The sequence below is a fragment of the Vipera ursinii genome, assembly GCF_947247035.1.
Source record: "Vipera ursinii genome assembly, chromosome: 2".
NCBI lineage: Eukaryota > Metazoa > Chordata > Lepidosauria > Squamata > Viperidae > Vipera > Vipera ursinii.
In genome coordinates this window covers 29,254,242-29,273,230 of record NC_139513.1, presented here as the reverse complement: position 1 = coordinate 29,273,230, position 18,989 = coordinate 29,254,242, and the positions used below count along the sequence as shown (strand labels likewise).

At 38.8% G+C, this 18,989-nt stretch overlaps 1 protein-coding gene across 1 annotated transcript in view; it reads left to right on the top strand.

The window, feature by feature from the left end:
• Positions 1 to 18,989, top strand: part of CFAP20DC (CFAP20 domain containing) — a gene marked incomplete at its 5' end in the record, with an annotated part of 206,151 nt that overhangs the window by 80,919 nt on the left and 106,243 nt on the right. The window contains 3 exons of the mRNA XM_083353339.1: positions 120 to 276; positions 4,317 to 4,457; positions 10,223 to 10,359. Coding sequence (XP_083209465.1) covers positions 120 to 276; positions 4,317 to 4,457; positions 10,223 to 10,359 — 435 coding nt within the window. The remainder of the gene's footprint in view (positions 1 to 119; positions 277 to 4,316; positions 4,458 to 10,222; positions 10,360 to 18,989) is intronic.

Here is an 18,989-nt window from a genome sequence, read left to right as displayed (position 1 = left end):
GAGGCAGATAGGACCAGACTGGCATATAAACCAAGCAATAAATACAATTGGCTTTAATAGTGTATTTTATTGAAAATTAGTTTTACAAATATCTCTCTAAACTTTTTTTCTCTCCTTAGTGGTGCAATTTGTGCATTGACTTGGTGGCATTTACCAGTGAGATATTCAAAGGCGCTGTTTTTCAGTCTTTGGATGGCATTATTGTTTCAGCCAACTGTAAACTGCGAAAAATCTTCACACTGAAGTCAACCCCTCTCAACCCCACAGATGACGATGGTACGTTAAGCTTGACTTCCTGGAAGTCCAAATGGCTAAGGTGTGCTTCCTGATTCCAGGCTTATTTTTCTGATCTCTGTGATGCATTACCTAAAGGGTTTCAGATGGTTTCCTGGCAATTAATGGGTACATAAGACATCCTAAGCACGTTTCTATCTCATGGTTAGTCAGTGACCTTTTCTAAATGTGGTTACAATTGTGGTTCAGCATTTACGTTTTTATAAAGCAGCACTTTTATTAAAACTGCAGGGAAGATACTTTTTCAACTTTAAATTAGCATACAAACTGCTAATAATCTACCTTCAGGTAAGTGTTTCATTAAACACTTTGAAAGAAAGCTTGTTATTCAATTATCAGAGGGTTTGGGGTTTTTTCACTGAGTTATGTCATTTTCTCAAGGCAGCTTCTAAAATGAAAGTGCAAAGACTTCCCTTGTAAAATCTGGCCATTATGGAAATTGGACTTTTGAGAAAGAAGAAGAGTTGATGATAAACTGCACATTAAGTATCTTCCTAATATATTCATGAATTCGTATTATCCATCAGCTGCATATTTTATTTGAACTGTACACGTCTCCTAGACTAAACAATAGAAAACATTGTTTCCATCCTTCAGCTCTGCTTATCAAACTTTGTGTTGTATATCATCCAGCTGATCCTTTCTTACCTCATTGCTTTCTACCCAGACTAGAGACTTCAGTCTTCAAATGTGCTCTATGAAAAAAAACAATAAAAGGTTCTGGGAAACAATAATTAAAGAGCTGCTATTAGTTTTGTTATATAATGTGAATGTTTTGTGGTTTGTCTGAGACTCCTTGCTTTGCTTCATATATCTTTTTTATGTTGACTTGTGTGTGGCTCACCCAAAAATATTACTCACTGTTTATTGCACTATATTCTGGAATGGAATGGAATGGAATGGAATGGAATGGAATGGAATGGAATGGAATGGAATGGAATGGAATGGAATGGAATAGAATAGAATAGAATAGAATAGAATAGAATAGAATAGAATAGAATAGAATAGAATAGAATAGAATAGAATAGAATAGAATAGAATAGAACCTTGGCAATCTTCTAGTCCAACCCCCTACCTTGCTTTAATATAACACTTCCTGCTTTATTAGGATTTATGCAAGAATATTTCCTTAGGGTAGTATGTCAGGCCCCAATAAGCAAGGTTTGGCATATTCTCATTTCCATCCAGCCGCCTGTTCCATTTTTTTTTTTTTGCCAGAGTCCAAATTCCAGAGAACCTTTTTATCTATTTGTTTTGTCATCCTGGTCTACTTCTTTGTTTGCTTCTCTTTAGCATGCTTCCTCTTAAAAGATTATCTTGACAGCTGTTATTATTTCTTCTCTGGTCCATGAGATGTAAGGACTATGACTGTTTTAGGAGTTGTATTTGACTCATAGCTCCCAGCAACATTAACTTGAGGAACTTTATGGAACAGGCTTCAGCTTTCTAAGGCAGTATCTCAGTTTTCTTTTGGATACAGTACCCATCCTGCCAGCCCCCAGGTCAGGAATTATTAAATGATACTCATTTTCTCCAGCCAGCAAAATGCGGAAGGTTTGATTTCGTCTTCTTTGGATAAGCAGGATAAATATGTATATAAACTAGGGAGGCAAGCCTTAGTTTCAGTGAAGAAAACCAGCCTGGTATGTCCTGAGCATTCATACCAAACAGGAATTGCAGAGGAAAGCATAATTGTGCCTAGCTGTTTTTACAAAAGCAGTGAACAGAAATTTGTCTCAATTAGAAGCAATAGAGGCTAATTATTTCACCCCAAAGTGGACATTTTTCTACTTCTTTTAATCAGGTTTAAAGCAGTAAGGCTGAGCCTTTGGGGTGAGATACAGAATTGGGAATCAATCAGATGGATGTCAACTTCTTTCTGTAAAGCTCTTTGGATATTTTTCTGGAGACTGAGCTATATCCTCACATTTTCTTTCAGCTTTTTCACTTGTTATTAAACTAGGACAGGGTTAGGCAACCTTGGCTCTTTTATGACTCGTGGACTTCAACTCCCAGAATTCCTGAGCCAGCCATGCTGAGGGGAAAGGGAGAGGTTTCCAAGCTGAGCCATGCTGGCTTAGGAATTCTCGGAGTTGAAGTCCACGAGTCATAAAAGAGCCAAGGTTGCCTACCCCTGAACTAGGACATTGATAAGCTTTCTGATACAAAATGATTGGCAGACTCCTGAGTTATTCCTAGAGTCTTCCCCTTTTTCCATTTGGATTTTTTCCCCCTTAATGTAACTAATTGTGTACAGCAACATGAACCAGTTCTTTGTTCTTTGAAGTAATGTCCTTCTCCATTACTGATAATCAGCATTCCTCTGGGCTTGTCATATAGCATGTGCTTCTAGCACACTGGTTTTGTATGGTCAGGACAAGCCCCTATATGCTTAAAAATATTCTTTGTAGAGGAAGCAGAGTGCACTGTTTACTTGTATGAGTTAGATTCAGTGAGCAAAGAACAAAGACTTCATATTCATATAATTTTAGTGCCAAGGATGTTGGGTTCATTCTGATATTAAAAGGAACTGTAACTGATGTTTTTCACATTAATAAATAGAACAGCATAGAAGCAACATAGAACAAATAAAAACTAGGCCAAAGTATTTGAGTACTCAAAATATATTGACCTCACTGAACTTACTTACAAGAGGAGCTTCATGCATAGCATAACTGCTTTAGAGATCACAGAATAATCTGTACAATCTAAATTGTGAGACCAGCTAATTGCTGAGTATTTTTAATTGCGAAATTCCTCTACCCTGAAATCTAATTAATTCTTATCTGCACACATAAATTATTTTAAGAGTAGGCTAAAAGCAATCATGCATATACAATTAGGCTCTCCAGAAAGGACACACAGCTGGTGACTAGTTGTGGGTTTATACAATTGAAAAGATTAAGATCATTGTCTTGACCAACCATTCTAACAAGATAGAAATTAATTATCTGTTCCCACAGTGCACAGTATGCAACTCCATATCTGATGGAACCTCCCAAACCCAGGGGCATTGCCCTCTAAAATATATTGTTAAACTGTAATTTTGAATCTGTTGAAAATAGTTTAATGTAATCAATATCATATCAACACTGTTTGGAGTAAGTGAATTGTTAAAGATCAGATACGAATTTGCATTTCCATGAGTTGAATTTATTTGAATTTTCAGTTTGAACATCAGTTCAGATAATTTATTTGACTTGATTAAAAAGTGTATAAAAATCCATTTAATCTTAACATGGATTTGATTTGATGCCCTGAATTAAATTGAAAGTTTCAAATTGAAAGGGTGATTTGATCAAATTGCCTTGAATTTGAAGTTTTACGTAGCCTTATTTATTTATGCTCCTACAGCCTGTTCCCTGCTCTCAGAAGTTTTACCTTGTTTACTTACAGTTAGCTATATTAGTCAGGTTTTAAAGCAGGATCTCCTACAATTAAATTCCATTCTGTTCTCTCTATATACGCATGTATATATTTACATGAATTAGTTCCTTTAGCCTAAAATGTTCCTCTCAGCCTCATCCCTCTGCATTCATCCCAAAACTTAATTTAGTGCATCAGGTTCTTCACATGAACCTCTCTTGATTTTTTAAAAGTTAACATCAAAATGTTTTTATTGGCAAAGAAAGAATTAAGATTGAGATATAATAGTCTCAGTATCCTTTTTGATGTTGGGAGCTGTGGCACATCATTTAACAACTAAACCCTTCTCTTCAGGTAAAGAAAAGATGATGTCTGGTGCTGCTAATTTCTAATCTATAAATAATGAGTCTTGTCCAAAAGAAATCATGGCTTCAAAGGGTACTGAAACTGAACAGATGTGTGGACTTTTTTTCTTTGCTTTCTGATCCTTGAGACTGCTGAAAGTTTCTTTTCATCATATAAATACAGGAATCAAAACAATTCTAGTAAGTATCTCCAGTGCTGTCATTAGTTTTGGTTCTTTGTTCAGATGGTCAGAATGAGAAGGTGAAGTCTTTGCTATGTTTTATTCAGATTGTATTAATCTTCTGTTACAGCTGATGGACCAAGAGATACAATTCCTCGAGCCTGTCAGTTAAATGCAGATGTGCCGCAAGTCACACAGCTGCTAAACATGAAGAAACTGCGCCAAACAGAACAAAAATGGAGAGGCCAACCTTTAAATTCACCAGAATTAGGTACTCTTAATGATTAATATTTCTTTATTATATCTACTTGGGCCAAGGGCTTTTATTCAAGTGACATTGCCTGTATTCACACATAATATTAAGCCATAACATGCCATATTTGTTTTCATTTAGTTTTTGTAGAAACTCAGATACTGTGATTTAGCCAACAAGCAAGAACAGTAGATGCATATCATCCGGTCTCAGAGTCTGTAGCATTTATTGATAATTTTATTAGTAGTTTTAACCTTTATAACAACCCAAATATTTTTTCCTGAATGGCCTACATTCCTATCTAAAGGTGGGAATGGATGGATGAGTTAAAATCATCATCATCATCATCATCATCATCATCATAATTTAATTTTTATACCGCCCTTCTCCCGAAGGACTCAGGGCGGTGTACAGGGCAATACAATAAAATACAATATATAAAAATTAAAAGAAATATTAAATACAATAGCCCATTTAAATAGATTAATACAAGGTCTAATAGGACTAGGACAGAGGAACAACCCCTGTCCCGAGCCCGCCAGAGATCATTCACCAGCACGACCAATGCCGTCTCCGTGCTGTACCCGGGCCTGAAGCCCGGGTATATTACCACTTGTGTAGAACATTGATTCCAAGTGGGCCTGTTAGACCAAGGGTCTCAAGCCCCGGTCCATGGGCCATCAACCGGTCCGCACAAACAAGCAAAGCCCCATCCGTGAGATGCAGGCAGCACACAAAACTACGCACCCTCCGGTCCGCGGAAAAACCTCTCTCCAAGGAAACGGTCCCTGGTGCCCAAAAGGTTATACAGATTAGTATAGGTTGTCCTCATTTTGTGACTTCCGTTGGCTCTGGTGACTCTGTCTTTAACAACATGGTTACTAAATAAGCAGGTGAGTGAGAGAAAAACACTGTGAAGATCGCTGGTTGTTGCCTTCTCATTCAGATAAAGTTTCCTCATACAGTATTCTGTGACTGACACAGTTTTTGCCCCCTGGTAGGGTGGAGAGATTTCCTAAACAAGCTATCTCTTCCTGAGCTGCTTTTCTCCAGAGTACAGAGCTTCTTTAAACAGTCCAACTGCAAGTTAAATAAGCTCAGCTCTGTGAGCTTCATTACTTGATTAGAACCCAAATACCCGTTTAAATCAAGCATGATTCCTGGTGATCACATGGACATATCCAAGTCCTTTTCTTGCAAAGCGATGAATTTGTTTATATATTTATATATTTAATTAATTTAAAACATTCAATGTTATGGATGCGGTTTGTGTTGCTTTCTTCCAGGTTGTTTTCAGTACCCCAATCTTATAGAGAGAGAGAGCCCTTTTTGGAATAGTAGTTAAGGCATCGGGCCAGAAACCTGGACACTGAGAGTTCCTAGTCCCATCTTAGGTACAAAGCTAAGTGGATGACCTTGGGCTACTCTCTCTCCCTCAAGTAGAACCCTTCTTTCCTAGGACGGAGAAAGTGGCAAACCACTTCTGAAAATCTTGGCAAGAACACTACATGGATTCATCCAGACATTCACTAAGACTCAACACTAACTTGAACATGTGCAAAAAAAGTCCAGTATATAGCTCTAAGATTTTATTGTGGTCTCCTGAGATCTGGTCGTGCTTATCTTTTTTGAGATCTCACACAGTTGCTTAGATGCTTCCACCTAGCTAATCAAATCAGTCCTCATTGCCTCAATAATAAGTAAAATATGATTACAGTTGATGAGGGTAATTGAGACCCAAATTGTCATCACTAAGCAATGCGGTCGTAAATGTGATTGCATTGCTTAGCATCAGCAATCCTGGCATTCCCCATTGCTCTTGTTAATCAAATTCAACTGGTTGTTAGGTAAGGACCCACAGGATCCAAGCCATTCTGGCTTGTTTCCTCGCAGCCCTGAGCCTCAGTAAGGTAAGGGACTGCCCTCTCTTGAACTGCCTCACCTTTCTACCTCCCCAACCCACCTCTGCCCTTTTAGCTGCCCTACATAGCGACCATGGCAGTGCAGTATTGCTACATAAATATGATTTAAAACACGGATCCCCAACCTATGGGCTGCAGCCCCTAGTGGGCTATGGCCTACTGGCCACCAGGCCATGAGACAAGCTGACCTGCGTGCGCACTCACCCCCACTTGTGCTAGCACCTGTGGCCCTGCAGGGCTAGTGGAGGCTAGCACCTGCAGAAACAGGGCCCCTAATGCACCCATGGGTTGCATGGCCCTTTTGCTCATGCATGCAGGGGCTGGCAGTGGTGGTGGCTATCACCTGCGTGTATGCGCATACGGGTGCCACTAGTCCCATGTGGGTTTTGCAGTCTGTTTGCGCATGTCTGCGGGGCTAGCGGCAGTGGTTAGCACCTGTGTGCATGCACAAACGGGTTTCATGGCCTGTTTGTGCATGTGCATGTGCGTGGGGCTAGCAGCAGTGGTTAGCACCTGCACACCTATGCAAATGGGGCTTCTAACTTGCATGTGGGTGCACACGGCCCCATTTCCACACACACATGCATGTGCGTGCAAATTTCCCAGCTACTCCCTTTCCCTCCAGGCCGCTAACATGAAAAGGTTGGTGACCTTTGATCTAAAGCATGACCTATGATCTATCGTGTTTTCGGTCATATTTATGCAGAGATATTGAAAATTTGAAAGAGTCCATAAATGTTTTGGTATTGCTGTATATATGTCCATGTATCTTGCTATTTCCAGTTTTATTATTAATTATAAGGACAAAGCTGTACATTGCCACCATACAGCCATAAATTATGGCCATGGTAAGCCTTCTATCTCAATGCATTTTTGCTTCTTCTTTCTTGACTAAAAGTTCCTAATTCATTGTTTACAACTAATTTCCCTGAATTTCAAATGTAATTTTGTTCTACCTAAGAGCAATTCATTGCTCTGAATGCTTTCAACAAAATTAATAAATCCTTCATGTATCCACTTAATCATTATATGTGTAAATTGACTAACATTTTACACTATTAATTCCTTCAATTCCCAGGTCAAATTAAGTCCTGACTGTTAGTCAATGTAGGAATGTAGGAAGCTTTTTCCCCCCCTCCAATAATGGGAACAGGGTTTAATTAAACACAGAATCAAGTCTGGTTGCTTAAATTGAAGAGCTCTTCTTGCAAATAGCAATATGTAGTGGTCCACTAAACACAAATCAAAATTGGTAATTTACTTTAAAAAAAAAAGAGCAGTCTTTGCTCAGTTGCTTTTGTTTCCACAGGAGCAGGATCCTCAAGTTTTTGCTATTGTTATTAAGGACAGATAGGTGTGTTTATGTGTAAATTACCTTTCTCCCTATCTAAAATAAAATATGTATTGATTTGATCTATACAACTACATCTCAGTCCACTTCTGCTTTAAGTTTAAGGTTTTTCTTTTTTTCAATAATCCTGCATTCCTATAGTTAATTACTGCAAATAATATCCCTGCTTTCCCAGTTCGCTCATTGTATTTGTCCATCCCTAGGGATTTCAAAAGCTTCCTCATAAATGACGAGTTTATGAGTTTTGAATCAACATGAGATACTAGCATGAAGAATAGTGGTAAAATAAATACTATAGAAGCAGCTTTCCGCAGTAAAGCTTGTTCATACAAATATGTCCAATTTCCAGTCTGGCTACAATTTGCCTTAAATCTATGTTACATGGGGCCACTAAGGGCTTTGCTTGTGGTCCCTAGTATTCTAAGAAAGTGCCCTTGAGGAAAAAATCCCTCAAATCATATCACCCAGCCAAGTTCTCTAGTTCTAATTGCTGGTGCTTACACAATCACAGTGGCACTCTTTGCACACAACCCCAGCAGGGTGTGTTAAGGAATTTGTTGTGCAGAGGTCTCCTTGTGCTACCAAAGAGTTGCACAGACAAGGAAGGGTACTGAGAGCAGCAAGAGTCACACACAGAAGTACACTGAGTTCTAAAAGCAAAAAGTATTTTACTTTGAGGTGGTGTAAGAACAAAAATGCACAGTCAAAAAATAAACAGTCCAGGTCATAAACAATAGCAACAGTCCAAGTAGCAATCCAAACTACAAAGTCTTCTTACCGGTCCAGAGGTCAATACACAGTTCAGGTTACAACAGTAGTAAACCAACAGCAGAGCAAAAACAGTAATAGTAGAGATCAGTGAATTCAGAGAGAGAGAGAAGCTACGTTCCTAGCTTCCTCTTATGGCCATGAGAACACTTACACACCCATTGGCCAATTAACTTCTTAAAGCCATAGCATTATGGTTAATATATTTTCAACCCAACCTTGTAGGCTAACACCATATGCCTAACAGGGTTGATAGAAAAATATTGTGCCAAAACTTGGTTTTCCCAGTTTTCTCACAAATTTCCTTTCCCAGGGAAAGGTGCTTCTATTTTTCTACCTTATTTTCAGGGAGCATAGTAATTTCTTTTAAATTTCTCTTCACATGCAGTTATTAGAGATGATGGAGCTAGCTACTGCTGATTTTTCTAAAGCCTTTCTGAATGCCATGTTCCTCTCTGAAAATGGAAACCGTTTGTTCCTGCAGTCTTTCGGATTAAATTGAAACCAAAGAAAGTAGAAAGGCTGTAGACCATGAGAATAATGATCATAGTTACCTCCTGGACAGAAATATGGCATATGACTCAAATACATAAATACATGGTGAAAGAATATTCATGGTGTATAGCGTTTGGCTACCTTCTAATTAAATGAGTGCAAGAATATCACATTTCACCCTCACGAATTTCTCTGAAAATCTCCTTTAAAAGAAATGTCAACAGTGAAAAACAGCCCAATCTCCAAGAAATGCTAACCAATAGAGAGGCCAGTGGAAAGCATCCGAATAGACTGCTATATAATGGAGACTTATAGCAAAAAGGAAATCCTGCATTACAGCTTGCAATTCCCTTTTATTTTAAAGAATCATCAGGCAAATGGTTTTGACTAAATAGGACATGATTCTCAGCACAATATAAAGGTGTGACAGGTACAATCTTAAAAAATCTTATTTAACCAAAACTAAACCAAATAGATTTTTTTTAAAAAAAAGCAAAATGAATGCTTCAGAAGCTTAATACTATCAAACTGTATATTTACTAACTGAAAAAAATATAGGAATGAATATTGAGCAATGAAATTGATAGTTTTAAATACATACTAATATAAAGTTCTCTGTTTCCAGCACCACAAAAAGTTCTGGTCTACTATCCAGCCCCAACTCAGTTAATGAATAAAAATTACATTCTCAGTGAAACATTTTTGTTCCTTCAAATACAGTGAGTCTCACAGTTGGAAGTTTTTAGTATCTGTTGTTTTATTTGTTTGTTCCATAAGGAGAATTACCAGAGAAATATGTTCTGAATAAACTAGGTAGATACATATTCATTAGGCAAGGCCATTTTTTCTACTTAGCATACAGATGGCTGGCTGATGAACGTATCAATAGTTTCTTTGTTATTGTGTTGAAGTAACATCACCTATGTTGTAAGGATTGCTGCCATATATAAACTACATGAGAATGATTTCAGGATAGCTACTTACCTATTTATTATACAAATACATATGGCCATATATCTTACAATCAATTCTGCATATTAGCATTCCACATAAAATAATTTGGCAATCACAGGAATACTATGTAAGCTATAGATCATTGGCACATTTTTTTATTTGCATTGTCTAGCAAGAATGAATATTTGTGGTAATACCTGTGCTTTGACCTGCTAAAAATGTATCAACTATTATTTATTCATCATTGTCCAAAGTATCAAAACTTTAAATTACCTATTTTTGCTATTTAATAGATCCTCCAACAAACCGAGCATCAGCTACTATACGTAACAGTAAGAGTCAAGATATATCCCACATTGCATTTGGATCTAAAGTCCTTGGGCCACCTCCTCTCTCAGGACGAAGGCTCACAACAAGGGCATCTGGGGAGGTAAGATCCATTCTTCTTAAGAACAAATCTGGAATCTCTAATATGGAAACAGTAAACCTTGTTGTACTGAAAACAATTTAAGAGGCAAAGAAATCTAGGTCTTGTGAAGTGTCAATCAAACAGCTTGCCTCCTTGAATCATGGGTGCTCCATCAATGGAGGTTTTGAAGAAAACATTGAACAACCATTTTTCCAGGATGCTATAAGGTCTCCTGCCTTGGGCATGGGGGTTAGACTGGAAAACCTCCAAGGTCCCTTCCAGCTCTATGATTCTGTGAACTATAATAGAGTAAGTGACCATCCCATTGACAACGTATACCTGCCCAGCACTTCAGGATCACACTTTAACAAAATAACTGTAGTCTGGTGGTAATATTGTACGTTTTCTCCCAAATTAAGACCTAAAATACAGTAGTCCTCAACTTACAACCACAATTGGGACCAGAATTTCTGATGTTAAACAAAGTGGCAGTTAATTGAGTCATGCCCAATTTTACAGCCTTTTTTGCAGTGGTTGTTAAGTGGATAATTGCAATTGTAAAGTGACTCAGGTGGTTGTTAAACAACATGCTTGCTGTAAAATGGCTGGGATTACATGACCATGGGGATGTTCTTACGGTTGGAAATGTGAGGACTAGTTGTAAGTAAATTTTTCCCATTTCATTGTAACTTCAAATGGTCACTAAGTGAATAGTTGTTAAGTCAAGAACTACGTATGAACAGAAAGCCTATGAAAACAAATCCTTCCCATTCCAACTCTCAATTGCCTTCCTAATTCAGAAAAAAAAATTCAGAACATATAAGGGATTAATGATAGGAATGGATGTAGTTTTCTTCCCATAGGCCTCCCACTCCCATTCTCACCCAGAAAACAAAATTAAAACAGAAAAACTAAATTGATGCCACTCTTTCATCCCTTGGGGAAAAAATTGGCAGGGTGCTTTATGGTGCCTAATCTCTCCAAGGTACCCATCTTTAGTCTGCCATCTATCATAGTTGGTAGTGTAATCAAGTTTGAGTTCCTCAGTACCATATCCAAAGATGGCAGTGTGCCCCCAGATGTTGCTTTCTGCATGTACAGTACCAGGCTTTGTATAACACCTATCCAGTGGTGGGATTCAGCCAGTTCACACTACTTTGTAGCTAATTTTTTGTTGCCTAGGCTTCCGGAAGCGGCATCCACACAGAGGACCGGTTGTTCACATATTTCAATATCACCACTGCACCCATCCTTCATATATCGTTTTTTAAAATTAGAGATTTTATTATTTTTTTTCCCTTACATATATATGTTAGTTTTTCAACCAGCGTGTAGTCTGGGTTCAAAAGCGCTAATAAATAGTCAAGTCCTAATATTTGGTTCTTTCCTCTAGCCATTTGTAGAATGACTCCCAGGATTGGTAGTATTCTGTTTCTTCTTTATCTTTCAATCTCATAGTTAATCTGTCCATCTCTGCACATTCCAATATTTTTTAATTACTTCTTCCTCTGGTGGTATTCCTTCATTTTTCCAGTATTTCACGAAAGTTATTCTTGCTGCTGTTGTAATGTGTAGAACCAAATGTAAACTTTGTTTATTAATCTTTCCTGGTATCATACCTAATAGAAAAAGTTCAAGATTAAATTCTACATGTTCTCCCAACATTTTTTCTAATCAGGCATGTATTTTTTTTCCAATAAGGCTTTGCTTTACCACGTGTCCACCAGACATGATAATACGTGCCTGAGTTATGTTTACATTTCCACATCCTTCATACATCTTAAAAACACCTGATCACAAACAATAGAGGTTGGCATATTGCAAAACAAAACACCAGCGCTTTGTTTTAAAAAAATGCCTCTGGTTCTAAGTAAGTCCCATCAGTATTTTTAGAAAATGAAAATCCTGGGCAGCTGCAATCTAATGCTGTTTGTCATCGGAGCCCCAGAAAGGAGCATAGGAATGGCTCAGGTAGAGCCTTGGTGGAGCAGTGGGCTAATGCCTCCTTAAGTAACACCAGCTGCCTGCAATTAGTGCAGGTTCGAGTCCCACCAGGCTCAAGGTTGACTCAGCCTTCCATCCTTCCGAGGTAGGTAAAATGAGGACCCAGATTGTTGGGGGCAATAAGCTGACTTTGTAATAATGCCGCTTGGGGGGGGCGAAAGCCCTACTAAGCAGGCATATACATGGAATGAAGGCTACTGCTAAGCTTGTAAGCCGCCCTGAGTCTTCGGAGAAGGGCGGGATATAAATGGAATTAAAAAATAAATAAATAAATCAGGCTTAAGCCTATCTTAGTTCAAAATTTTGTTATATTTGTGAATCAGATGCCTCCAGGTGCTTGAAAGCAGGAACTGAAGATACACCTGTCATTTCTGCAAGGTAGACCAAGAAATCAACTCCAGAGGAAGCCTAAAACTTCTTTTATTACGATTGGCTATCCTTACAAAATCTTGCCAGTCTGATTGTGTTATATCTCTTTCTCCTTCTTACACACCGCTGAATTAGGGAGCTGGCTATCACTTTCTCTGTGTTATGGGCTTAAAATATGCTTTGCCTTTGTTGCTTTGATAATATAACTTCCATGTTTCTTTCAAGATTTCCCTCCTTACTCACTGCACCTCACCCACGATAGTATCCTAGCAATTGGTATTTTGATGTTGCTGGGGAATTCTGGGAGTTGAAGTACGTGAGTCTTAAAGTTGCCAAGTTTGGAGATCCCTGTGTTAGACCATGCTTGGCCCAGAACTTTTTCCAATGCCTCAACCTGTTCAATTAATTAATTATAATTAATTAATTAATTGATTGATTAATCTTATTTTAACTGGGGTTTTATTTATGTAGGGACAAATATAATTTTTTTAAATTTGTTTTTAACTTTTGTATCTTGGGTTTTTTTAATCACCCTGTAAACCGCCCTGAGTCCTTCGGGAAAGGGCGGTATATAAATGTAATAAAATAAATAAATAAATAAATTCAGTTCAGCACATTGGGCATGCCTCAGTGTTAACTGGTGGAAACTAAAAGAAGGGCCTTCTTGGTTGTAGCCTCTGCTTTGTGGAATATTTTTCCCCTCAGAGATTAGAATGGCCCCAACCCTGTTGATTTTTCACAAAGCTTTTAAAAACTTGGCTAAATACCTAGGCCTGGACCTTATAATGTGTTAAGGGTCCCATTTCTTTTGCTTTACTGTTAATTGGTTAACTATCTCGGCTGCTAAATTTATTTTATGGATGCTTTTACTGTTTTATTGTTTGTAATTCTTCTAGAGTTTTATATAAGCCACCCAGAATCACTTGAGATGTGTGGCTGTAGAAATAGAATAAATAAATAAAATAAACTTGAACAATCTCAGACAGGGAACCAACAGGAATAGGATTGGTTTGGTTTTTCTTTTGTTATTTTCTCAGGTGTGGTAGACAAATGTGCTAAGAGTTGCAGAAATTTAGGAGACAATAATATTGTAGGATGCTAAAAGATTTGGCAGATATGATATCAGAACATTCATTATAATCTGGCATTATAATCTGGGATATTTTACAATTGTCTTATGTGTTAAACTAATGTATTATTCTATCCATGTGTTAAGTCAGGATAGTGATATCACTGGGCTATGGAGTCAATCAGATTTTACTTTGAGGTGACATCACAAAACTGATCTTCAGTGAAGCCGCTGCCTCCTACCCTTGCCTTCTATTGCCTTGGTGACATTCTAGTACTTTGTCAAATTTTCACAGTGAGAATTCATTATGTAAGAAATATTTGGCTCACTGTAGATGTCAGCCTTACCAGGTAGACCAATAAGGAAACATGACCAGATAAACAAAATCTACCTTGTAAAATTACATTAACAGAATCTTGCAAGTCCGAAAGTACAATTCTCACACCATCATCTTTACGTCTGAGAACTTAGGGAGGGTGCCTCTGGAGCCCTTTGCCCTGCATACTACTCAGCTGTGGGCTCTGCTGTCTCTTATCTGACCATTCCCAAGGCTGTATCTGTTCCTTCTGTCTTTCAAGGTGTTTCCCGCATACTACTGTATTACATTTCATGAATATTCTTATTCCTGTGTCCACCTTCCAGCCTCCCAAGCATATCAGTTGGCATTTTGACAGCAGTGAAATGAAAAAAGAATTCAAACCTTCAGTGGTTTGTTTTTCTGGTCAAATTCGAAATGCCAAGTTCCAATTTCTCATAACCGATGTAAAAGTGCAACAGAGAGATTGCAACATGTGCTTGTAATGTAATGCTTTCTATTAAGATCCATCAACATTTGCAAAAATTTGAAGGCATTGATTGATGGGGTGTTGATAGTGCCAAGCACTAAGCAAAAATGTGTTTGCATATGTGTAGACACAGATGTACACTTTATACCTTTTACTGAAAACTACTGTATTTAAAGTGCAGATCTTACTGCATTTTTAATACTAATAAAAGCAGCATTTCTGTCCAATTTTATGTTTGTAGTATTTGTCCTAATAAATATTGAAGCGTGAAAAATGTTGCTACATTTTTTTGCTAGCTGCATGACTTTTATTAGTTATTGATTTCAGTGAGATGTAAATGTTTTAACATTTTCTGGTAGAAGGAGAGTAGAGATTTTCCACTGTTGAGACAGGCAGATTAGGCAGCAGTCAAGAAATTCAGTCATGAATAGCTATTACAAGTCTTAATATTAGGGATGCTATCTTCATTGAACTACATTGAATAATGGCAGCAAGAGATTTTATCCCCAAACAATACAATTCTGTTTACAGAACCAAAGAAGAAATACCCAATTTTTAAATAACCTGCTGTTTGGGATTAATGGAGAGGTATAACAGACCGATTCCTAAATATTACACTGTACTATTTTATTATTCCAAGTCAGAAAAATATAAACATGCATCATTGAGTCAATCTGGACTACAAGCAAACTTTTATCACTTGTCAGTCAGTATTCAATCAGTCAATCATCATCATCATCATCATCATCATCATCATCATCATCATATAATAATAATAATAATATAATAATAATAATATAAAGTTGGAAGGGACCTTGGAGGTCATCTAGTTCAACCCTCTGCTCAGGCAGGAAACCGTATACCATTCAAGTATCTAATCCAAGATAAAGGTGAGACAGATTGGGAAAATGGATTATAACTTTCTCATGGTTACAAATAGAATCTTCTTTATTGGATTGGTCATTTCCAGTATGGATGCTGTCAGCTATCCGTTCTATATTTGTTGGCCTGGGAAGTATAATTGCATTATAGTTTTTTTGTGTATCCACCTGACTTTTCACAGCTCCCTTTGTTGAGCACATCAGTGTCATTAGGATAGTCTTCATCATTAAGGCAAATAACAATAGCACTTAGACTTATATACCACTCTATAGTGTTTTACAGCATTCTCTGTACAGTTTACAAAGTCAGCCTATTGCCCCCACCAATCTGAGTCCTCATTTTCCCAACCTTGAAAGGATGGAAGGCTGAGTCAACTTTGAGCCAGTCAGGATCAAATTCCTGGCAGTGGACAGAATTAGCCTGCAGTACTGCATTCTAAAAGGGACGCGGTGGCTCAGTGGGTTAGGACACTGAGCTTGTCGATCAGATGGTCGGCAGTTTGGCGGGTCAAATCCCGAGTGCCGCGTAACAGAGTGAGCACCTGTTACTTGTCCCAGCTTCTGCCAACCTAGCAGTTTGAAAGCACGTAAAAATGCAAGTAGAAAAATAGGGACCACTACAGTGGGAAAGTAACAGCGTTCCGTGCGCCTTTGTCATCTAGTCATGCCAGCCACATGACCACGGAGACATCCTTGGACAAGTGCTGGCTCTTTGGCTTTGAAACAGAGATGAGCACCGGCCCCTAGAGTTGGAAACGACTAGCACGCATGTGCGGGGGGAACCTTACTGCATTCTAACCAATGCACTAACGCAGGGCTCAAATCTGTAATTATGATTAGAGTTTCTGGGGGTGGATGATATTATCCAGTCGTGTCCCACTCTTGGCAATTCTATAGGCCAAGTCTCTCCATGTCCTCCAATCTTGCACTACGTCTTTGAGATGTTCTGTGCTCTGGCTGGCATCAACTTTGATGTTGCTGGGGGAGGAAGCTTTACATTTTCCATTCCCCCTCCCCACCTCCTCTCTGTGGTACTATTTCATAGGAGATTCAGGTTGCTATTTCCCCCTTGCAAAATATCACTAGGTGGGGAGAAGCTTTAGTTCTCCTATACTGGATATCACATCATCCAATTCACCATGTCCTTCCTTAACCTACCAAACAATTGTTTTGGTAGAGCAGAAGCATAAGGTCTTGTTCTGACAAGAACCCAGAATGTAACATTTTTAAATCTTATTGAAGAAAACATCCTATGTGTAGTCGTCAAGTTATGACCACAACTGAACCCAAAGTTTCTGTTGCTAAATGACACATTTTACGACCTTCCTTGCCACACTTGTTAAGTGAATCACTGCAGTTGCTAAGTTAGTAACATGGTTGTTAAGTGAATCTGGTTTCCCCATTATCCTTACTTGTCAGAAGGTTGCAACCACCAGAGACATGAACCAGTTGTCAAGCCTCTGAATTTTGTTCATGTGACCATGGGGATATTGTAAGTGTGAAATTGGTCATTTTTCAGTGCCATAGAAACTTTGAACCATCACTGAATAAACTGCTGTTAAGTCGAGGACTACCCGTATTAAGTTGTGCAAGTGTAATAATAGTAATAGTAGTAGTAGTAATAAAGGAGGAGGAGGAGGAGGAGGAAGAGGCCTTGGAGGTCATCTAGTCCAACCCCTGCTCATGCAGGAAACCCTATAACATTTTAGACAAATGGCTGTCCAGTCTCCTTTAAAAACTTCCAGTGTTGTGCTCCAACAGCTTCACTGCTTCTGGAGGTAGGTTGTTCCACTGAAGTGGTGAATGCTCCAACACTGGAAGTTTTTTAAGAAGAGACTGGCCAGCCACTTGTCTGAAATGCTATAGGGTTTCCTGCCTGAGCAGGGGGTTGGACTAGATGACCTCCAAGGTCCCTTCCAACAACTTCTTCTTCTTCTTCTTCTTCTTATTATTATTATTATTATTATTATTATTATTATTATTATTATTATTATTATTATTATTATTATTATTTATTTCTGACTGTCAGGAATTTTCTCCTTAGTTCTAGGTTGTTTCTCTCCTTGATTAGTTTCCACCCATTGCTTCTTGTCCTGCCTTCAGGTGCTTTGGAAAACAGCTTGATTCCCTCTTCTTTGTGGCAACCCCTGAAATATTCGAACACTGTTATGTCACCCCTCGTCCTTCTTTTCATGGTACTGGAGCTATAGTCTATATAGCAATAGCACTTAGACTTATATACTGCTTCACAGTGCTTCACAGCCCTCTCTAAGCGATTTACAGAGTCAACCTTGAGCCAGTGAGACTCGAACTGCATTCTAACCACCGTCCCACCATGGCTCTTATAGCAAGGCAACACAGTCCTGCCTTGTCCTGCTGAGCCTCACATTTTCTTCCTTGTGTTAAACGTGATAATGAAGTATAATATTTGTAATATAAATTTAAATTTCTTAATTTACTATTTATCTAGCTGCTAATTTTTTACATTATAGAAGGGAAGTATAGTTTATTTTGGAAAAAATACTTACTGAGACTTAATAATATAAGCTTATATCTAGATCAGGACTTTTCAACCACTGGTACGGGTACCACCTGTGGTACATTGGCACCTGGCAGGTGGTACACGACCATCCTAGAAAAGTGGTAGAGGGGGAGGGGAATGAGCTGAACTGGTGGCAGCACCGCACAAGCCTGAGCGAGAGATAGCTGGAGCTGCAGGGCTGTCAGAGGTCAGCGGAAGCACCAGGATTATTTATTTATTTATTTATTTATTGATGGGATTTATATCCCGCCCTATCTCCTGAAGGACTCAGGGCGGCTCACAATAAAACATATAATAAGTGCATAAATCAAGATAAAATGAAATTGAGAACATCAGTGCAATAAAAAAAATTAGAGAATTTAAAAATGAATTAAAAATACTAAATATAAATTAATTAAAATGCCTGTCAGTCTAGGTCAGCTTGGTGGAACAGGTGTGTTTTGAGGCCGCGGCGAAAGGATTGGAGGTTTTGGGCTATCCGAAGCTCAGGGGGGAGCTGATTCCATAGGGTTGGTGCTCCCACAGAGAAGGCCCTCCCCCTGGGGGTCGCCAGCCAACATTGCCTAGCTGACGGTACCCTGAGGAGGCCTTCTCTGTGTGAGCGTACTGGACGATGGGAATTTGTTCCCGGCAGCAGATGGTCCTGCAAGTATCCCGGACCTAAGCCATGTAGGGCTTTAAAGGTAAGTACCAGCACCTTAAATCTCACCCGGAGGGCAACTGGTAGCCAATGCAGCTCACGCAGGAGGGGTGTAATATGGGAGTATCGGGAAGCTCCCATCACAACCCGTGCAGCTGCATTCTGCACCAGCTGAAGCCTCCGGGTGGTCTTCAAGGGCAGCCCCATGTAGAGAGCATTACAGTAATCAATACGGGAGGTAACGAGTGCGTGGGTGACTGTACGTAGGGCATCTCGGTCCAAAAAGGGGCGCAATTGGTATATAAGATGAATCTGGGCAAATGCCCCCCTAGCCACGGTTCCAATGTGATCTTCAAAACTG